General features: G+C 42.5%; 1 protein-coding gene across 5 annotated transcripts in view; it reads left to right on the top strand.

Annotated features, from left to right (window-relative positions):
• Positions 1-23,624, top strand: part of ZZZ3 (zinc finger ZZ-type containing 3) — a 124,908-nt gene that overhangs the window by 39,024 nt on the left and 62,260 nt on the right. For all 5 annotated transcript variants that reach the window (XM_075002797.1, XM_075002796.1, XM_075002793.1 and 2 more), the window contains exon 2: positions 11,629-13,184. In XM_075002797.1, coding sequence (XP_074858898.1) covers positions 11,680-13,184 — 1,505 coding nt within the window. In that variant the 5' untranslated portion in view covers positions 11,629-11,679. The remainder of the gene's footprint in view (positions 1-11,628; positions 13,185-23,624) is intronic.

Below are 23,624 nucleotides of genomic sequence, written 5' to 3'. Positions count from 1 at the left end.
GAGAGTTTCTCCTTCACCCTTCCACCCATCCACAACAAAATGACAGTCAGTGGCAGCTGGCAGCTCTAGGTTTCTCTTACTGCAGCTTTTTCTATTGTATACTGGAGTGATAGTTTCTAAACCTAGGTAACTAAACAAGCCATAAGGCTTAGTTAAGTTTAACTTTTTTCCCTACCTCCCAACAACATCCAACACAGCAAACAGCTTGGGCATATACTCGTCAAATTATACTTCTGTTAAAAGACAGAGTGAGTTTTGAGGAATGATGCATTGCAAAGTCAATTATTTAAGCTACTAAGCAGTTGATTCACTCAGTCATAGCCCCATCTTTATCCACGTCATTTTCTCCCAATATGCAGTTTTCTTTGTGTTTTAATTCTTGCAGGTAGGCCCTGTATTTTCTTGCATTGCTTAGACATAACAGGTTTTCCTTTTTCACTCCGAGAATGAATTTCTTCAAAATATTTCCATTTGTGGTCTCTTATTTCCAGAAGCCAAGACAGTTTTTCTGTGACAAAAGTGTGGGAGACTATAGGAAGCTGTGTGTGCTGAAAAATGTCTTTTTCCTTTTTCTTTCCAGTCCACTCCACTGTTCCTTTCTGTGCTGTCTCCTGCCTTTTCTATATATTGTCTCTCTGTGTTTAAGACAATGTCTTAAATAACTGCTCTTCTGAGCTTGGCCAAAAGCAGAACAGAAACATTCCTATCTACTTTGCATCTTTCTGTATGCATGAATTTCTTAGTTGCCTGAGAAACAGAAACTGAAAGCCCAGAACTTTTGAAGAAGCAAGACCTAGTAGTTTGGCTGGACAGAGTAGGCCATTAATTCATTTTTATGAGAGTATAAGTATATGTGTATCATGTTTTGTGATGAAATTTAATTGTAACTTATTATTAAATGAGAAATTTGTATTTTATTATGTTTTTAAAAAATCTATTTTTATCCACTCTGATGTTGAAAGTGGTTACTTTATACAGTAATACACCATGACAGACCACCTGTCCATTTCCCAGTGCCCCAAGGGAACTTCAGGAGAAGCTGTTACACTTTATTTTTCCTTCACATGGGAGCCATAGAAAAGGTCCCTTTGGCAACAGAATGGAAAGGGAATACTATTTGCTTTATTTTCTGGTAAATGAAAAAGAGTATAAGTGTATCAGTGATGAATCTTGGATGTTTGAATAAGTACAATAGACAACTGAAATTTTGTATGATGATACTGGCATCTGTAGTTCCTTACCTGTGTCAGCAAAATTGGTTTATAACTCTTGATTTGAAGAACACATTCCATGATGCTCTTTGCTCATTGAAAATACTTTGTGTTCTGAGTGGGAGGCCACCATTCTTAATAATAGTTTCTGAAATTCAGATTTTCTGAGGTCCTAAAAGTTTTCATCAAATGCCTTAATGTTAGTGACTCATCTGAGTGCCTCAACAGCTGTCTAATAAGAAACTATGTGCTTCAAAGTTGCAGGCTAATGTCAAGGTGTTCTGGGAGTTTTTCCTGTTATTGAACCGTGTAGTTAATATCACAAAATCCACTTGTGAAAGGGCAAAAGTGTATCTCATTACAGATGGTACTAGACACCGTACCCACCATGTCGTATGTCCCACAACAATGATTCTTCTTCGAGTGGTCCCCGTGGGTGCTCCACAGTAGTAGGTGTTGGGCTCGCCCCGGCACCACAGATCGGAAATTTCCAGCAGTCTCCGTCAGGTTGCTCATGCGCCGATGCGCGTCAGCCCTTTGCATGCTTACAGTCACATGTGCGATCCGGTCCCCGCCAGTTCCTTCTCAACTGCCAACGGCTGCAGATGGAATCCACTCCGGCTCCAATGCCTGAGACAGATAAACTCTGTTTTACTTATTGTTAATAGTTATAACTTGTTGCTTAGTTATTACAGTAGTTTATGTTAGAGTGTATATAGTTTTAAAAGGAAAGGAGAGCAAGAAAAAGGACGGAGGCGGCCGCCTCGGGCGGGTCCGCTATCTGAAGGCCTCGAAAGTTGCCTGTTAACTGTTATCTGCTGCCAGACTGATTAACTGCTAAGTGCCCTGTTAGCACTTAAAGACTTTAAAGCTCAAACAATGTCCTCTCCGGGTTTTAAGAAATGTGAATCATGCCGGGAGGCCAAGCCTGCCTCAGATGGACATAGTAAATGTATTCGGTGCCTCGGGGAAGCCCATGTCCCCCAGAAATGCCCTCATTGCTCTAAGCTTACAGCTAGAGTGCGAAAGGACAGGGAAATGAGGCTAAAAATGTTCCTGTTCGACAAGGCCCTCCAGCCTGGGACATCAGAGAAGCCTCATAAGGAGGGCTCTTCGGGCTCGCAGAAGAGGAAGGCGGCTTCTCTGACCTCGTCTGTGCAGAAGAAGAAAAAGCTTTCACCAGCTCGATCCCTGCCAGTTACCTCTACGAGCGGGACGAGCGGCACACAGGGCCCAGGCCCGCTGGCCTCTCATAGTGGGAAGGCCATGGCACATGTGCCCGTGCAGGGGCCTCCAGCTGTTAAGGAGGTGGCACCGAGGGCTCTGCAGGCACCGGAAATGTCAGCACCGGCTTCCACGGCACCGACAGCACCGGAACGGGGCCCAATGGTGCTGGAGGAGACTACCCAAGCGGCACCGAGTGCGGCACCGACTATGGTGCCGAGCTCCCCGGTGCCGATGGAAACACCTGCGGCGCCCGAACGGGGGAAAGCGAAGACTAAGATCTGGCACCGCAGCCCTTCCCCAGAGATCATTGCACTGCCATTATCACCTCGCTCTCCCCCAGAGATTCAGCGGGCAGCAACTCCAACAGCCTGCCGCAGAGTTCCATCTCCATTCCTTCAGCCACCATCCCCCGGACTTGGACATTTTTCACCAACTTCCAGCAGGGATCCCTATGAATACTGTCACTGGGGATCCCCGCCTATGTCAGTGTCATCTCGACGGTCACGTCCTTCTACACATCACATCTGCACTTTCAGGTCGTGATCCAGGTCCCCATCACCGGGCCCTTGCCCTTGTTGTTATGGCCGCCCTACCACACGGGACATCAGTACAGGGGATCTGGGTCTCGGGGTAGCTCCCCATCAACGCCTCGTCGACATCACAGTACACAGTCTCACCCTGGGGGAACATCACAAATTTCACAGTCAGAGAGTGGTTCAAAGGATCTGGAACCCCATTTGGAAACCTTAAAAGAACAAACATGTGAACAGAGTCAGGAACCTGAGGACTTAGAGGAAATGTATCATAGCGATGCCTCCTCGTCCTCCCCAGATGAAGCAGTTGTTCCTGGAGATATCTCTCCCCCAGATGACCTAAAACACTTTCAAGAGTTGTTTAAAAGGGTGGCTCAATCACAAGATATTCAAGTGGCAGAGGTGCAGGAGAAACACCATAAGCTCCTCAAAAATCTCAGACCTCCAGCTTCATCTAAGATCGCCATCCCATTGGATGAAGCGATTATGGAGTCAGCCACCAGCATATGGCAGACTCCAGCCTCCATCCCTCCTACAAACAAGAGGGTGGATAAAAAGTATTTTGTCCCTGCCAAGGGCATGGAATTTCTGTTCAGTCACCCACAGCTGAATTCACTAGTGGTTGAGTCCTCACAACACAGAGCCAAAACATCCCAATATAGGTCAGGGGGATCAGACAAGGACACAAAGAAATTAGACTTACTCGGCAGAAAGGTTTACTCATCATCTACCTTACTGCTGCGAATGGCGAATTACGCTGCTCACTTGTCGAACCACAATTTTGACAATTATTTGAGACTCACCTCCCTCATGGATTTCCTTCCAGAGGACAAAAAGCCGGTCCTCAAAGCGATCATCCAGGAGGGCTATGCAGCTTCACGAGCAGTAGTTCAGATCGCCTTAGACGTAGCGGACACAGCGACTCGTTCCACAGCCACTGCGATAGTAATGCGTAGGGAATCGTGGCTCCAAACATCCGGGATCCCCAGGGATCTGCAAGTAAAAATCGCAGATCTTCCTTTTGATAGGCACAAGTTATTTGCAGACTCAACTGACTCGGTCCTACACTCCAGCAAGGACTCAAGAGCTACACTTAGGACCCTGGGTATATACACCCCGCCATGCAGAAGAAGTTTTACCCTCAACAATGGCGTTACACTTATCACCCACAGCGTACTCAATATCAACGGGGGTATGAGCTGGGGCACCAACAACAGCCACAGCAGTATAGGGCTCCTAGACGTCGGCCCCAGCAGGGCTGCACCCTCTCCGGACAAACCATAAGACAGCAGGTTTGACGGGTACGTCGGGGACTGCAAAACCAAGACCGTCTCTCAGTGCCAATCTCAACACGTTTCACCATCAGCTCAAGCCGTTCTACTCTCAATGGCAAAGCATCACCACAGACAGATGGGTATTGGAGATTATAGCCACGGGGTACACAATCCCCTTTTCAATCATTGCCACCACCGAACCCTCTCACAAGGTCCTTTTTCAAGGATCCCTCTCACCACACAAAGTTAAAACAGGAAGTGGACCTCCTCTTGTTCATAGGGGCGGTGGAGAGAGTGCCGGAGCAATTCCAGGGGAAAGGCTTCTACTCCCAGTACTTCCTGACAGAGAAGAAGACAGGAGGTTGGAGACCAATCCTGGATTTACCGGCCCTCAATCGGTATTTGCGCAAGCAGCATTTCAAAATGACTACAATTGCTTCCATAATCACGGCACTGGACGATGGAGACTGGTTTGCAGCCCTCGACTTACAGGATGTGTATTTTCATATAGCAATCCATCCAGCGCACAGACGTTTCCTCCAATTCACAGTAGGCAGAGAACATTTCCAGTACAGAGTTCTTCCATTCGGTCTCTCTTCGGCACCCAGAGTTTTTTACCAAAACCCTGGTGGTAGTATCAGAGTATCTACACAGACAAGGCGTCTTCATTTTTCCATACCTGGACGACTGCCTGCTGAAAGGAACTTCTAAAGCGGAGGTCTTACGAAATGATACACATCACCACAGACACATTTGCCTCGCCTGGGCCTCATCATCAACCTCTCGAAGTCAAAAACTGAGCCCACGCAAAATATAGAATTTATAGGGGCGCGAATAGACTCTGTTACATCAAGGGTATACCTGCCCGATGCCTGTTTTCACGCCATCAAATCCCTGGTACAAGTAATAACGTACAGCCCCGCTGTCCCAATCCTAACATGTCTACAGCTGTTGGGGCACATGGCGACCACCATGTTTGCAGTACAAAACGCCAGACTGCACATGCGAGGCCTGCAGCATTGGTTGGCGAGCGTTTACAAACCAATAGCCCATACCATTCACAGGATAGTATCACCCACAATGGAGGTGCGAAGGTCACTGGCATGGTGGGCAGACCCCAAGAACCTACTAGTAGGGGTGCCTTTCCGCCAATCACAAATTTACTGTTTTTCTCGCAACAGATGCATCCCATATGGGATGGGGAGCGCACGTTGGCAACGAAGTCACTCAAGGATTATGGTCCCCCATGTAGAAGACACTGCATACAAACATACTAGAGCTCAGAGCAGTGTTCAATGCGTGCAGGCGTTTTCGAAATTACCTGCACGGAAAAGTAGTCGGGATAAATACCGACAACACCTCCACCATGTTTTATATAAACCGACAAGGAGGGGCCAGATCTCGTGCACTCTGTGCGGAGGCTGTCCGGTTGTGGAACTGGTGCATTGCCAACAATATAACCCTAAGAGCCTCATACTTACCGGGTGTCCACAACGTAAAGGCGGACCAACTCAGCAGACACTTTGCGCTCACGCACAAGTGGCAGATCCGTTTCGACCTGCTCCGACGAGTGTTTCACAAATGGGTGTTTCCCCAAATTGATTTGTTTGCCACTCACAACAACAAGAAACGTCCCCAGTACTGCTCCAGAGCGGGCATAGGACAGGGATCCTTGGGGGACGCCTTCATGATTCCATGGAAGGGCCCTCTACTCTATGTGTTCCCCCCCCCCACAACACTCATACACAAGGTTTTGGAGAAAGCCAAAAGGGAGAGAGCACACATGGTACTCACAGTCCCAAGCTGGGACCGACAACAGTGGTTCCTGCTGCTACCAATAGCTGAAGCCAATCTTCTTGGGTATTGTGGACAATTACTTAATGGAAAGGAGTGGATGGCCTTTGGGGCTTTAATTCCTATTTATCATTGGGCAGTGGTGCATGAGGACATAGTTAAGTGTGTGTACAGTGCCCCAGAAAGAATTGCTCTCCAGGAGGTAGGTGAATGGAGTATAGATTACTATGTGTGGAGCCATGCAGGAAATTTATATTAAAGAAACACAGTTACTTTGGTAACTGATTATTTCCTGTCATCTAGCAGCTCCTCAACTTTTTAAAATACCATTTTGCCTTTTTCTCCATGTCTGTGGTTTCTGTGTCGTCCTCATAAAAATCAGTTCAGTGGATTTCTTGCACCTTGACTGTTGTGATATAGTGAGGTAGAAGTTCTTTTACTCAGCTCATCAAGATGGTAGGCAAACTGCTTTTCCATACACTGATAAGAGGCAGAAAGAGCTGAAACAGCAGAAGGACTTCTCAAGGAAAACACGATTGCCATAAAGGGTCCCAAAGCTGCTCAGGAATAAAGCTTAATTTTTGGGAGACTGAGAAGTTCCATGAATTAACTACTTTTCTCTTTTGTGGCTCATGAAATCCCATCACAGTATAGAGACAGTGCAGTAGCCAAAGATGATTGCTCAGTAGAGGCCCTAAACCCTAATGCTATGTCTACACTATAGCAATATGTCAAAATAAGTTATTGTTCGAAGATATTTTCTGACAAAATTTCTGTTGACGGATCGTGGCCACATATGAGAGCGGATCGAAAAAGTGATCAGCTCTGCTGACAGAAAGTGGCTGGACTTCCCTTGACAGAACAGTCAACCAGAAGCACAGCAGACAGGGCTGCCTGGTGACCCAGAACATCCATATGGCTTTTTTGTCAACAGATTCTGTCAAGCAAGGTGTTCTGCCTTATGGAGAGAGGCAGAAGTCTGTAAACAAAAGTGCTGCGTTCTGGTGATTTACTTCCCACAGAATGCATTTTTAGCGTGGACATGCTGAGTTTTGTTGACAAATCACTGATGTAGCTGTAGCTTGTAAGAGTAGAGTTTTGTGTCTGTACAGTTAGATACCCAGATGACCTCTCTCTGCCTACTCCCCTTCAACACCTTCTGTCACTTACGTTAATGGATGCCTTCAGCTAGTCATCCAGTCTAAAGTGTTTGTTCTGCACTTATCTTCACTTTGAATTTATTTTTAGAATTATTTCAGTCAAACTGAAAATTGTCATGGATTTTTATATTGTAAGCTCTTTGGGGCATACATTATGTCTAATTCTATGTAAATCACTCTGACTTCTGGTGCTGTATATATTGTAAAAATTAGTGAGTGGTTAACATTGCTACATAATATCCATTTTGATACAAAATTTATTCAGCTTGAGTTATTTAGGTTTCATGCAGGACAACGATACAGCCTTGTACAAAATTCACTAGAACTGGTTAGAGCATTAGCCTTGTAAACCCAGGGTTATGAGCTCAATCCTTGAGGAAGCTTTCCAAGGGTCATGGGCAGGGACAGTGATAGATCCTATTGTGAGTGCAGGGGACTGGACTTGATGACTTCTCAAGGTCCCTTGCAGATCTGAGGTGGGGTGGGGGGAGGCTGTATGAAATTTTTCAGCAGTCTGTACGCACGTAACCTCACTGGAAAACATTTTTGTTCCCCTCCTTTACCTCCATAGCTGCTGTTCTCTCCTTTCGTATCTTCCTCTTCTCGTTCAATGCAAACTGCCTTTTTGATTCTGATGGAACCTTTAGCTGAGTATAGCTGAGAGGTAGCTACAGAATGCAGTGACAAAAGCTGTCCTCATGCGCCCAAGGCAGCTCAGACATTTACACGACAGATAAAACAGCCCCACAGCCCAAACTGTGTGAACCTGAGGCTGTCCCGCCAATGGGGAAGGGCAAAAGGGGCAATTGGGTAGGGGTCCAGCTACTCACAGGGACTGGGAGCTCCTGGGAGCTGCTGGTGCTGTCTCAGTAGCAGCAGCGGAGCGCTGCACTGCACACTCTGTGTGGCTCTAGATGCAGGGCAGGAGGGTGTGCCCTGCATTCTGGGCAGTGCGAAAGTCTGGCTGCCCTGGCCCTGACGCTTCCAACGAAGTCTCCACCCCTTTCAAAAATGTGATGCCAGCTTTTTCCCCTCCCCCCACACTTTGTCCAGGCTCTGCAGCTGTGTCTACACTAGAGCAATCTGTCAACAGAAGTAATTGGCACAAGATATATTCCAATAAAACTTATGTTGACGGATTGCAGCCAGATCATAAAGCGGATCACAAGTGCAATCTGCTCTGTTGACAGAGCAGACAACCTGCCCAGCCACACTCTGGACAGAATGGCGAACTGGAAATAGAGCTGACAAGGCTGACTGGTGTCTCGGAAGCCCTTTCCGTCATCAGAAGGCCTCCCAAAATGTCCAGACTGGCTTTGTGTCCATAGGGGCATTCTGCCTCATGGGGGAGTAGCAGAGTGCCGTTGACAAAAGTGACACATTCTGTCGATTTACTGTTGACAGAACACCTTGGGAATGTGGATGCTCCATGAGTTTTGTTGACAAAATGCTATTTTTTTTTTCCAAAACGCTCTAGTATAGAGATAGCCAAAGTAGTGTAGCTATATCATTCAGAGACAGCCAAGGTTAAAGAGGTAATTAATTTGTTGGGAGAGGTGCTGCTGTGTTCTAAGTACAACATCATTACTGTAATCTGCTATTTGTACCATTGCCAGTACTTGGTTCAGATATTCTAAGTCCTGTTCAGTACCAGACAAATTTGGATCAAGTGCCACTATAGTTCTTCAAATATTTGTAGAATACAAAATCTTTGAAAACTGATGGTGGAATCAGTCCTACTTTCAATGTCTACTATGACATTATTTTCTCTTAATAGACATAAAGCATGTCTAATTGTTTGTGTGTATTTATAATTATGACTGCAGTGGTGTAAAATGATTTTATCTTGAACTTGTATTTAGGATCCTTCCAAGTGAACAATATAGATGCTTGTGTTTCAGGTTTCTACTTAAGCCTTTATTGGAAAAAGCTAAAATAATAAAATAAGAAGTTGAGATGATGTCCTGTGGAACTTGTGTGATGTTGATTTGGTACTAAAGATTTGATGTTTAAATTTGGGTTTCTTTCAGTATGGGAAGGGCATTATGTAATATGTGGTTATGCAGCCATGTAAATGCTATATAATTAACCTTTTTGCTAAGGTATCACTTAAATCTATTTGTGTAGATCAGCGTAAATGCATTTTTTCTCTAGTTCTTCTGTTTATCTGCTTGTCAATTTAGGCTCTCCAGGAGAGAGAAATTGTATAAACAGACAACGTGGGAAATGCAGCGACATGAGACTCGGTGCTTGTGCGCACTGTGTGAGGAGCATGGAGAAATATACAGAACTTTACACAGATGGCTGTGGCTGCCATCCTGTGGCTCTAAGGAACACAACTATTTCACTTGCAGTGTATCAAGAATCGAGTGTTGCTTAGGAGATATGAATGTAGCTGCTGCTTCTTGCAAACCTGCCCTACTCCCTACAAGGCTTTGCTTCAGGCCCGTTAGCCCCTGTCTGTCACCCACTCTCCAAATTTAAAAGTTGCAGTGTTTAGCAAATGTCTTTGTAATAAGTCAGCATTGCTTCATATGTCTGTACTGCTGGGGTGAATAAAACAGGGATCCTTTACCACATAATTTGAGATTAATTTACAAGGAAAAGGGGGCTTCGATTTGGTTTTGTTAATAGTGTAGAATATTAATATATTTACTTATGTTGACAGATCAATAATCTGTTATGTGTTGTATATGTTAGTTCAGAAGTTACATATTAGCTTAAATGTAATCTTCCCACCATATGTATCCAGAGCAAGATGGGCTACAATGTACAGTTGACTGCTAACTTACGTGAAGGTTGTGTCCTCGCAACCCTGGTGTAAGTCAGATTTCTCGCGAAGCTCGGCTATTTGGCTAGTATTCTGTCTAGTACTTAATGTAATTTTTAAGTGTATTTATAATAGCTGTTTTTTAATGTAAGCACATACAAGCAGGCAGTTTCATTAGCTGCTCTTGTTGTCAGGCAAAATCAAATTGTTCTAAAAGACTGTTTGTTGTGCCCTGATTGATCCAAATGTTATTCCTTCCCTAATGTTCTATGCTAAAATACTTTATTCTAGTTTTTATATATTTATTTAGATATATAAACAAACTTGCTGATAGGTGGCACTGTCATTCTTTCCTTTTTGTTGGAAAATTTTAAAAAAATGTTTGGAGTAGTGCTCTTCCATTTGTCAATTCATGCATTTATTAATAACAGCTAGATGGCCTGATTTTATGTATTTATCTGTTTTTAAATAACTTTCAGGTCACATGCTTTGTATGTCATTTGAATAGCTTGCTGAAATCTGGAATTCTGAGAGTTGGAAAAGAAAAATATATATTTTACATTTATGAAAAATCTACTGATCATCTCTGATGTAATAAGGCTCTAGTGATAATGTCCAGTGTTGCACGTTAAACTTTTAAAGAATAGGAGGAATACAAGGCTGGTATTTAAGATGACATGGTTTGGCCAAATTTAGTGCTCCTGTGTCACGCTAACATCTCAGATCCATGCATAGGAGTTTAAAATCTAAATCTGAACCTGGATTTTTCCAAAATTTGGGATGGAAAATGATTGTCCATCATTTATAGGAACATCGAATTTTAAATATGGTAGTTTGTTTTGAACCCATTGCTATATGAAGGTAGGGTTTTGTAATCAGCCAACATTATCAGTTTCTTTGATTTTTTTTTTTTTTTTTTTTTTTTTTTTTTATAAAGACAACAGATTTCGCTAGCAAGATATTGTTATACATTTTCAGTGTCATCTTGCTGTGTGATTATAATAATGGTACTGATGAATATTGAAGGATGAGGTTTGATATTTCTTGTGTGGTTACAGATAGTTGATAAGTACGTCATCACAATATGATTTTTGTGTACAATATAGTAAAAATTGTGAATTTTAGTAATGCTGAAGTGTTACATGTATATTTGATAGACTTAATGATCTTCTGATATCTGTCCTAAAAACTCAATAAATATAAATAGTAAGTAAACTATTCTGTTTCTAGAACTCGGTGTATAGGGCCCTGCAAATCCACAGATATGTGTGACTCTTGTTCATGGATATGGATGAGGATACAAATTTTGTATCTAGAACCCTGTAAATTTGAAAATATCTGCTTTATATATGTAGGCATCTGCACCTGCAAATGTCAGTGTGGATATTCACGATCCATTTTTGCAGATACAGGTGTGAATAAGGGTACAAATTTTGAGAGCATGAAGAGGTCTATCAGTATATATATCTCTGTGGAGAAGTCCTTGTTTGTTGAAACTGAGTGAAGAAATATCTATTTAATAAACATATGTAATTTTGATATTTTGGTACCTTTTTGCCAAGTAGAATATGTCCTTCAGAACAATAGCATATTTTTTATGAATGCCGTTATTTTTGAATGTTACTTTTTCTCATTGTTTTGTTTACATTTTTTTTGAAGGTTTCCCAATGAGTGGATCATGATGAACATACTTTAGGGACTTGCCATAGTATGGCTGCTTCTCGATCTACTCGTGTTACAAGATCAACAGTGGGGTTTAATGGTTTGGATGAGAACTTTTGTGGTCGAACCTTAAGAAATCGTAGTATTGCCCATCCAGAAGAATTATCTCCTCATTCTCAAGTACGATCAAGATCACCAAAGAAGAGACCAGAGTCTGTGCAAACTCAGAAGGCAAGTAACAGTGGAAAAACTACTGAGTTGAAACAGCAAAGTGCTCGGGAGTCATGGGTGAGCCCTAGAAAGAGAGGTCTGTCTACATCTGAAAAAGATAACATTGAGAAACAAATTGTGGAAAATTGTGAGAAGAGACCAGCAGAACCTGTATCACCAGTTCTAAAACGAATTAAACGTTGCCTACGTTCAGAGGTACCAAACAGCTCAGAAGAAGACTTGCCTACTAAAACAGAAAAGGAATCATTGGAGTTTAAGAGTTCCATATTAGACAATGATGCAAATTCTGCAGGGACTAAACGAGCTTGTCGATGTCTTATATTGGATGATTGTGACAAAAGGGAAGTTAAAAAAGTGAACGTTTGTGTGGAGGGGTTTAATAATTCTGCAATAGTTGAAGAGCTCTCTGATTATCAGGCTGTCAATGGGGTTGATGAGAGAGAGTCAGATGCTCTAAACTGTGATGACTGTCAGCCTGATGGGAACACTAAACAGAACAATGCTGGTTCCTGTATGTCCAAGGAAAAAACAGTAGCAGAAAATGGGAATTCATTTCCCCATTCTTCATTGTTGCTTAATAGCAGCAAGGAGGACAGTGTTACAGACCGTTATGTGCCTTGCACAAATTCACCAGAACAGGTAAAGTTAGAGGACCACAAAATAAGTGACTGCCTGCCTGTAGAACATGCTGATCAGGCAAATGAGCCATCTATGGGGTCCTTTTCCGAAATACAGTCGTCATTCTTAAGGGATTCTGAGGAAGAAGTAGATGTGGTGGGAGATAGCAGTGCCTCAAAGGAACAGTGTGCTGATAACACCAACAGCCACCTGAACGCTGATAAAAATAGTACATCACTCTCAGGTGAACCTGAACTGCCATCTTCTGTGCTGGAATGTGTTTCCACTCAAATTACATCTATGTCAGAACTTCAAGAACATAGATACACATTGAGAACTTCACCACGAAGGGCCCTTGCCAAAGGTAGCCCCACAAAAAATAACTCTCCTTGTAGAGAAAATGGGCAGGTTGAGGAAAATAACCTTAGTCTCACTGAAAAGAATGTAGCTGCAAGTACTAATAATCTCAGTGGATCTCCCATAAAATCTAAAGAAATTATGCAGAATGAAAAAGTGAGAGTTTGTGACTCTGGAGACTATGTGAGTGATGAACTAAGTAAGCCACCCTCTGAGGCTCAGCTCAGTGCTGGATATATGTCATCTGCCAAAGAGAGTGCCAACCTGCATGCTGCAGAAGATGATGATGAAGAACCTGATGTGTATTACTTTGAATCAGATCATGTGGCATTGAAACACAACAAAGAGTATGTGTAACTATGGTAACCATGAATTCTGCTTTTGTTCTTTAGCCAAAAATCTAATGTTCAAATTATCTCTATATCTTTAAGTAATTCCACAATAACTTACATGTGTAGAATTCTTAATGGTTCAGCTATTAGTTTTTATAACTACTTTAAATTCAACCCTCATTTCTTCTCCCCTCTCAAAAAGTAATTTTTACTGGTGTAATATGCAGTGTGGTACAGCAATGTGGTTTATACAATTCTAATAATTTAAGTTTCTAGCAAGAAATTGTTTATGAAACACACTTCAGTTGTTATTCCCCCCAGGGAACTTGCAGAAACCAAACCAAAAGATTACAGCCTTTAACCGGAAGTGTTTTGATTATTTATCAGCCTCTGTAACAGTTATAGTAAGTACGTACAGATTTGTTAAGGGATGGTACTATTATACATAGAACAGTATATAAACAAGTTGCTATGGTATCTGTTCAAAGCATGAAAATAATGGCTATATTTTTCCATGTCAGTTATCTTTCCATGTTGCTAAATTCCAATGCAGCAATTTGAAAATGTACACCAGTGTTGTCATTTGCATCCTGTTTTCATCTATGGTGACATTATTGTAGTAGTAGTAGTGCAGGTAGACATTCTGATTACCCTTGGAAAGTATAAGCCTGATTTGTTTATTATCTCAATAGCTCTTAAAAAACTGGGGTAATCACAAATATGTAACATGGTAAATGTTATAAAGAAAAGGCAGTGCTTTTTGCAAACAAAGTATGTATGGACAGATCATATCACAGCTATATCCCACATGACAATTCTAAGACCTTTATAAAGTTGGTGTTTTGGTTTTTGTTTTCTTTTGCTATTTAGTATTTTGTCTAGATTTTCTTCTGAGTATTAAAATACCAAAAATAATAATTGCAGAAGAGCTTTACTTTAGTTCATATGAACAGACAAACAAAATTATTGTTAGCTCTAAGACTTGACAGAAGCTGCTGTGGTTTCCAGAGATAATGGCACCCTAGGGCATTATAAGGCACAAGACACAGGTGATTGTCTTTAATCCTGCACAAGTTTGACACTGTTGTTATGACTTGTGGAGTTACATTATCGTTAGAATTAAATTTCTTTAGCATTGGATATAGGTAAATTGTTTTGATTAGGAAAGGCTGACAAAGTACACAGTGGTTCAGCTGTGAGTTTTGCATAAATTATCATTAAAAATGATAACGTGCATACACTACAGCACTTTCTCAATGGCTTTCCCACTGACAGACATTTCACATTGTACAAAATAAATATATGGTAATGGTCAGATGAAATAGAAGCTTAATCACTTTGTTTTAAAAATATTTTTCTTGGTTCTTTGTTTAACAAGGTGACCTATTTTAATTTGTGTCAGGGTGAGGATAATGCTTCTCTTAGCTCTGTAACTACTGATTATTAGAACAGCATGTAACAATGGGACATGTTTTCAGATGTGGTCTTGGATTTTGCTTTTCTGAAACTAAGCACGGTAAACCCTCAACTTAATGGACTAATGGGGAAAAGGGTGTCCGTTACTGCCGAAAGTCCATTATATACGAATAGTTAAACTGTATAATGATGCACTGACCTTCCCAGCCCATCACTCACTCCTGTCCTTCGCCCCTCCTCTTCCCTTCCATCCTCCTGCCCCATTCTTCTCCTCACACCTCCGTCTCCCTCTCCCAATTATCAGGAGAGGAGCTGAATACCAACCTGGCTCTTTCCACCTCCTTCAGCTGTCAGCACTACAGCTCTTCTGGCCCCTGGCTCTGAGCCACCCGAGTGGAAGTAAACCATGGCCAGCCCCAACCTGCCAGTGGACCCCACCTCTGACACTGTGGCTGCTGCTCGGTGCCTTTGCAGGCAGTGGCATCTGGGTGCTGACATCGTGCACATGGGGCTGGGTGAGGATAGCTCCTGTACCCTGCTACAGCCACCTCTCTCCCTCCACACCCACCCCCCCAGCTCCTCTGGCCCCAGTGGCTCTGGCAGCCCCAGGCATTCCAGCTGCTTCTCCGGCCCTAGCAGTGGCTCTGTGAGTCTCCAGACTCCATTTATTTGGCAGGGGCAGGGGGACTGGCAGACAGTGTCTGTTATTTCTGAAGTTCTTTATATCTGGGTCTGTTAAACTGAGGGTTTACTGCATATTTAAAACCAACATTATTGTAGACTAAATCCACATGTGGATGCAAACATTAGACAGTGCATTTAATTTCACTGGTAATATGTGCAAATGAGTGTGAACATACAGTGTTTAGAGGCTAATCTGACCTGAAAATCTGAACCAATATGTTATTATCTAGGACTTTTTTTCTGGCAGAATACAGCAGAACTGTGTACTGCCATCTTTTTTCTTGGCACCATTTTTAAAAGGCACTGCCGCCGCTTTGCCTCCAGCTCCCTGCCTGCAGGGGAAAGAGCGGGACTCAATTTATTTGGCTTAATGGCCAGCCACACCATTAAAACAATTAGACCGATGCCTGCTCTTTCAGCGTGCAAGTCAGGGAGCTGCTCCTGTGGCTGTACATGGGAGGAGCCATGCAGCTGGTGCAACAGCAGTAGCACATGGAGCTCCTTTTGAAATGTAAGTCCTGGGTTTGGGGGTGGGCAGTTGGAGATGGTTAAGCCTGGCTGGGGACTGGGGCCATGGGAGGCAGGCAGAGGGTTAAACCTGGGGTGGGTTGGGGTGGGGGGGGGGATGTTGAGTTGAGTTGAGTTGGGCCCACACAGTTGTGTGGGGAGGTTGAGCCGGGACTGAGTGGCCAGAGCTGGGGCCATGGGGGCCAAGGGCTGGGCCACGTGAGGGGCTGGGGCTGTGTAGTCATGTGGAGGGGTTGAGCCAGAGCCAGGGTTGAGTTGGGGCCATGTGAGGGGTTAAGTCAGAGAAGGGGGTGGGTTGAGGGGGATGTTGAGCCAGGGTCACGAAGGGGGTTGAGTGGAGGTGTGGGTTGAGTGGGGGGTGGGGACTGTTGGGGGGGGCTTTTGTGGCTGCGTTGGGTGGGGTAGGGGTTGAGTTCCAGTACCTATTTGTGTAGAAAAAAGCTCTGTCAATACATGTATGATTATGCTTTCAATTTTACTAGTTATTGTTGATCTTGGAAAGCTACTTGTGATAGCTAGTGGGAATGGTTTTGGAGGTAGATATATTTATAGGCTGCTACTGGCCACTGACGATTGTTAAGGGGTAATGATCTAGTTGCAGAATCTTGAGCAAAGGGTTACAGTTTCTGAAATGTGGAACATTTCAGCAGTTATTACAGAAAGGAGGACTTGGCGGTGTTTCAGAAATCATGGTATAAATCAGGAAACGCACTATGCTCACTTTTGAAGTGGGAACCACTGAAATACTGTTACTTAATCTGTATTGTTCTTTCCTACAAAGAATGAGTAAGTCTGTGGATGAAGAGTGTGATTAACAGTGTGCACCAAACTCCCTTATGCGGAAGCTATGATTTGTGACCTTAAAGGTCTTTAGTTCACATTTAATATAGTCCTGTTAAAGAGTTTCCATTATAGCAGGCAAATTCTATCAGTTCTGTGTCATTTTGGCTTTCCAGAGTGTGGTGATCCTGTTTTAGTGCAGTAAACTCTTCCATGTCCGACAGTTTATCATCTGGAACTCTCAAATAAATAACGTTTTAACCATAAATAAATTTTAGTTACTTTTTGCCCAAGTAAAGTATAGTGAACATAAATACAACAAATACAGTTTGTTTACAGTGCGTAATACTGCTGTGATTGGTAAATAAAGCGCTCTGCATACATTTTTGTTTGTTTTTTAATAGCAAATCTTGTTTTTCCTTAGTGTTACGTGTTGCTAGGTATACTTCTCTGTTATCCAGAATATTTGAATATCTGGCAACCTCTCGGTGCCGGTGCTGCCAGATGCGAAAGAGTTTGCTGTGGCTCTGCAAAGAGGATAACCTCTATCTGTCTTACAGCAATTTATGTTCAGCTATGTTTTTTCTTTGTGGGTGAGTTTTGCTCTCTTTGTTTAACTTTGAATTCATTCTTATAAATTAATCCACGCAGCCAGTCAACATATGACACTTAATATTACTACATAGATCATCACAGAGAAAACAGGTTTTTTATGGCCACCTATAGAGTTTAAACAGTTACCTAAACTGTGAAGCATGCCCCGTGCTGGAGGAATGTTTGAGTAGGTGGGACTGGACATAGTTCAGCCTGCGCAGGATTGGAAGAGAGCCCAACCCACCCCTGCGTTCCTCCCAGCTCTGCTCTGGCATCCCCTCCCCCACCTAACACAGCCCATTCCCAGCCCTGCCGGGGGACAAGACCTGAAATGTTTGGAAGTCACTGTCTTAAATCAGTGTATCATCTATAAAATGTCCGCATTGTCTAACATCCCTAGTGGTCTTATTTACCTTAATTGTAAAGTTTGTTAAACCTACATTCACCATGTTTGAGAATAAGCTTTGTTTTATGCAGTGTTATCAGGGATTGTAATTTACTGATGGACACTAAATGTGTATTGATTTCCTTGTTAATATAAGGTGTTTCCCAAAGTTATATAGCTCACAATAATTACAGTAACTTCATTGGTTAGACTGTGCTAATATGTCCAACAAAAATCCTAAAGACTTTTGTTTCCCAGACAAGCAAGGCAATAATGCATCTGTTGTAGCCTTTGTGTATGAAATTGTTTTAATTGTCAATGTACATAAAACATTTTTGTGTGAACATTTCTAAGGACATGAAAATTATTGTAGGAAAATAAATACCACAGAAGTGGGAAGATATCAGAATATTATTATTTATGGTGGTTATAACAGCCTCTGCCAAGTTGAGCCTCAGGGTAAGCACAGTACAGTCTTATAACAAATGACAGCTCTTCCTCCAAAGGGTGATTCAGACTACTGTAAACAGTAGTCATACAGTAGAGAAAACAGTAACAGGCTGGAATCTAGGAGTTTATATAATTGTACATTTCCCCCTTTTTGTTTCATGCACATATTATTAATTTGGTCTATGGTTTTGGTTTCTTTTTATACAATTTCTGCTCATACAGGTGCCTTGCTGGGGGAAAAATCATTTATTTATTTCTATATATTATTCTAGTGTACAATTTTTACATTTTAGTAGTTTTCAAAAGTCTGTCTTAATACTTACTAATATATGTTTGTTGTCTTCTTGTCAACTTTCATCATTCTCATCAGCTTACTCATAAATTCTTTGTCTTCTCCGGTCATGCTTGCTGTTTTCAGTATCTTTCTCCCTTTGTCCGGCTTTTCATTTTTCCTCAGTTTTTTTTTTTTCAATCTGTTCTCCACTTACATTATACTTGCTGTGCTTTACTTCCTAAAATGTTTTGCATGTCTACAAACAGTCTATGGGGCGGAGGATCTGGAAGACTTTGCATAGAGTTTGCACAGTCCATCTGTGACAAACAATTGCAGGTCAGATCTAGATACTTTTATGATGATTTTCGACCACTATAATTAATGCACATTAATAATTAATACCATAATTAATACACATTAATAATACATTTTAATTTTAACTTCTAGCATGTTAGCCTTTGGCACATGTGTGCACACCCACTTTTTTGGCTACCAAATTATTTCCAAAATATCTTAGAGAACCCGTTTTAATTATAAATCTATAAAGATTTTCTGACAAACTTTTCCTATTTTTGTATTGTAAAAATCTAACTATAAGTTGAACCTCTCTAGTCCAACACCCTTGGCACCTGACTGGTGCCAAACGAGAGACTTTGCTGGACCACAGGAAGTCATTATTGTCTGGCAGTATTGCCAACACTTCCACTGCTTACTGGGCTCTTAGAAGACATTGAGGGGTAAAAGAAAGCTTAATAACAGCACAGACCACTGAGAGCCAGGATTGATGGCTTAGAGGTTTTAATGGTTAACCGGTTAACTTGTAAATGTCATCCTAAATGGATGAGGCTTACTGGTTATGGTTAACCAGTAGGGACTGGAGCAGCCCACCACAGGCAGGGAGTTGCTCCAGCCCAGGGGGCTGTCATGGGTAGGCATGCTTCAGCCCAGCTGGAGCTTTCCCTGTCCACAGCAACTGAAGGAAGGGGATAGGGGAGAGGGATGCGGGGTGTATAGGCCACTTCAGCCAGACTCGGCTAGAGTGGACCCCCTGCTGGGCTGGTGTGCCTCTGCTCATGGCACACAGGGAACCAAGGTTGCTCTGCCCAGCTGCAGTGTCCCTGTCTGCTATGCTCCAGGGACTGGTGCTGCCATGGATGGGGAGGGGGAGCACTCCAGTGCGATCTGCCCCTGTTTTGGGAGTGGGGGGAGAGTTGGGTTCCCTATTAATTGGGGAACAGCTGTCCTCCCCATTAATTGGGTAACCAAGCCTAAAGCTTCTCTGCAGTTTCAGTTAGCATAGTGTTTACGAGAAACACAGCCTTGAGAAAGCAATGGTTATCACTAAATGCCTTCAGTGAATTATACGTAACTAGTAAAAAGCTCAGGGTGAACAGTGTCAGCTTCTACAGAGCTGATCCTTTCCTTTAAAAAGAAATAAAGTTTGCAAAAATAACCTTCAAATATCGAATGGACTTTAAAGTAAAGCAGTGTCTTCTTGCTGAAGCTGCAACAGGAAGTCGAACTGGACAGCAGTTCCACTTCCTTTTCAGTTATTGGTAGCTTTGCCAAACTGTAGCAGAGTAAAGCTAAGTAGTTTCATTGCTGTCCACAGGACTGTGACAAGAATAAGGTCAGTTTAGCTATGTTGCTAGTTGAGAAACCTCTCAGAAGGAAAACTCAGGCAGTGCAATTACGTATTGGGAAAGAAGGCTTAATAATGTGCATCTGATGAGAGGGGTACAGCAGTGGAAACATTTCCTTCACAATAGCCAGAATGCTGTGATAAAGGTGTGCTATCAGAAGCAAACACATTGTAATCACAACAGCCATAAGATATGTTAGAGGAGTGAAGACTGCAGATTCTTTTGGGAGATGACCTGAAATGAAAGAGAAGCAACAGCGTGAGACAGAATGTGCATGCTCATTTGTCTTTCTGGCATGCAAGTGGTTTGTAGAGATATATATGTGGGAACACTTCACATTTATTAGACAGTTAGTAGCCAGAGACTAATTTCAAAGGTGAAACAACCAAAGATCTGGGGAAATGACATCCCTGTATCAATTCCTGTATCTTCCCCTTTCCTTTAATATCTGAACAGCAGGAGTCCCCTCATCATTTCTGTTGGTCTTTGAGTGACATCTTTAATTATCTGTCTCTTAAGCATTTGTTAAAATGTTAAAAGCACTTGTGTGATGGGTTAGGTTTAGCGAGTGTGTGAGGGCATGGGCATAGAAGAGAAGACAGGATTGATAAAAGAGGGGAAAGATAAGGATGATACTGAGTGAGGAAGAGAGATGGAAATTGTGCTGGAAGAAAGAATTGTGGTGGAAGAAAGAAAATTAAATTTAAGCAGAGTTCAATCACAAAGGTCAAAGTGAAAAGCACAAGTCAAAGACAGGAAAAAAGAAAGCAAAAGATATAAGTTGCATTTAAAGAATAGAAATTCAAGTCATATGTTCTGATTACATAAACTATCCAATAAACCATAAACAATGGATTTATTCATTTAAATTTCAGGAGTTATTTCCTTGGGTCATGGCTGCATCTGTAGTTTTCATTCTAGCTGACTTGCTTAGTCTTGGGGCTAGTCCATGCTACAAAATTAAATTGACATAACTTATGTCCACATACAGCCATACTTAGTAATTAAGTAGCTTTTGCATGTCTGCACTACACTACTTGTGGCTATGGTTTTTGTTCTCACTATTAGCCATTGCATCTATGCAGAGAACAGTGTATAATGGGTAAGTATGCCAGTGTGTAACTCACTGCCATCTAGTGCAGGGTGTTCCAAGAAGTTGTTAGCAATGTTTTTTGAGGGCAAACGAGTCACGCAAGAGAAACTTGGAACGTGATTTCAGTTCCTCTTGATTAAGTTTTCTCCATCCCCTAATGTTCTCTTCATCTGGTAATGTTTTGTATCCCTTTTAAAAAGCCTGGCAAACCTGTGTATTTACCATCTATATGAGAAGCTTGGATCCTGCACTGCTCTGCACTGTTGTGATGAGCATTGCATGTACTGCACTCTGTGTATTTGCAGAGCCATCAGAGGAGCTGTGGGGAACATGATGATTCCTCGGAGGCCAGCTTTCTGTGGGAAACAAACAATTCAGAGCTGCTATTGGCATTTATTGAGCAGCTGTAGAGGGTGGAGCCCCAGTTGTGGATCTAAAGCTATGTCTGGGCTGCAGAACTTTTCCAGGCAACTGGAGGTCTTTTGAAAGAGGTCTGCCACATTGGGAGTGTTTTGTTGCCATCACTGTAAACCTTGTTCTAAGAGGAAAAAGGGGTGGCCCGACAGAGGAGGTTTCTTTGAAAATTGGTACCGTGTAGATGGGCCAAATTTTGGAAAAGCCCCTCCCAACAGGAAGGAAGAAAAAGATACGCAAGTTGTGGTGTGCAGTTTATGGGGAGATTTCAGGAAAAGATACATAGTCTAGGCATAGCATGAGAAACAAGCACTGACTGTGATCAACTCATTATGCAGGTAAGGAATGACAATCAGTGGCTGTAGAACTTTCAGGCACGCAAAGCAACATTCCTTGAAGCATGTACGAAGCTTGACCAGCCCTCCTGCAGACTGACACCAAAATGAGAGTTGCACTGACAATAGAGGAGTGAATGGCGATCGCTCTGTGGAAGCTTGTAATTCTAGATTGCTTCCAGTTTTCAGGAATCAGTTTGGAGTTGGGAAGTCAGATGTAGGAGTTGCTGTGATGCAAATGTATAGAACCATTAAAATTACACCCTCTTAAGAAAGACTGTGACTCTGGGCAGGACGCAGTAGATGATTTTGCAGCAGTGGAGTTCCTGAGTTGTGATGGAGCAGTAAGTGGCATGAATAGCCCTAATTTTGCACCAGATTACATTGCTACGCAGTTCAGCAACAGATATAGCTACTTTGCTATGGTATTGGAAGTGCTGGCGTGCCGCTAGGGATGTTTTACTGACTTCAGCAAAGGATGATCTGGGAAAGTGCATCACATATACATCTTTATGAACATAGACCATTGCAAATGTTCAAATGCCACTTGTGATTCTGAAAAACTCAGCCTACCCTTAACTCCCCATGACTCAGAGCCATATACCAGTCATCTCAGTAGCAGCAAGGAGTGCTTGAACTACAAGCTCATCAGGTACAGAATCACAGTTGAATGTGCCTTTGGCCCTTTGAAAAGCTTCTGGTGCTGTCTAGTCACAAAATTAGACCTCGGGGGGGCGGAGGAAATTTCTCGGTGTTATAGCAGCCTGTGGTGTGCTTCAGAGTATCTGTGAAGCAAAGGGGAAAACATTCCCACAGGGAAGGACAGCGATGGAATGGTTGTCTCCTTCTTTTTGAGCAGTCAGATACCAGGACTTTAAGAAGAGCTTGAAAGGAAGAGATTGAAAAAATATTTTAATAGTGAGCCACAATAATGTGTGTTGTAGTGTGCTCTACCTGGCATTGTTATTTTGCATTCTGATATGAACCTTTATAATGAACACTCTGCGTTTAATAATATAACCATGGAAACACCTTTCGCTATTCTCTGTGAATGACACAAATCCCAGCTGGCATATGTTGTGAACTAAGGTTAATTAAGTTTTGTAGACTTTTATTCAAAACCCATAAAACAGACAATTCGTAACTGAACGAAACTTAATACATACAGGAGAAAGAACCTTGGAAGGGGAAAGAACAATGACTTTCAGTCCACAGACACATATGCCAACTGTCTCTCTCACAAGTTGGTTTATGTGTGGCTGATTGTCTCCCTGTATTCTCCCCCAAGCTCTAGTGGTAGGGATTGTGTAGCGGCCCAGGATACCACGTGGAATGTGTGGTAAGTGTGTATGAAGGTTCCCACAATTTTGGGCTGCAGAGGGAGGCTAGCATGAGTCTGTGGAGCCTGAAGGTCAGCAGTGTCTCCAGTATGTCTCTTTCCTGCTTAAGAAGTACTAGCATTTCCAGTTGCACATCTCTCTCCTTTTCTTGTGCTATTTTCTTCTGTGCTCTACCCCATCCATTCATTCTGCAAGGGTGATCTGTGAAACACAAGAGTTTTCCAGGATCTCTTACAACATACCATCCTACATCCTCTTCCTTCTCATCTGACTGAGCCTCTGTGTTGGTGTGGATGGAGAGATGCTAAAGACCACATTTCCAGTTGCAAACAATGCAGTGTGCAGAGGTACTATTGTGACTATACTTCTAAAATGGAAATTTGATATACTCAACTCACTCCTTTTGACCCACACAGGTTACAGCACTGTATTTTCACTTCCCCTTGAAAGGGCAGAACAGCAGTCCCAACCATGATGAACATGGCCCTGGGGGAGGAAGAGAGACAAGGACAGTATGTG

The sequence above is a fragment of the Carettochelys insculpta genome, chromosome 9, assembly GCF_033958435.1.
Source record: "Carettochelys insculpta isolate YL-2023 chromosome 9, ASM3395843v1, whole genome shotgun sequence".
Taxonomy (NCBI): Eukaryota; Metazoa; Chordata; order Testudines; family Carettochelyidae; genus Carettochelys; species Carettochelys insculpta.
The sequence above is the reverse complement of the archived record's forward strand: the minus strand, read 5'-3'. Positions and strand labels throughout refer to the sequence as shown.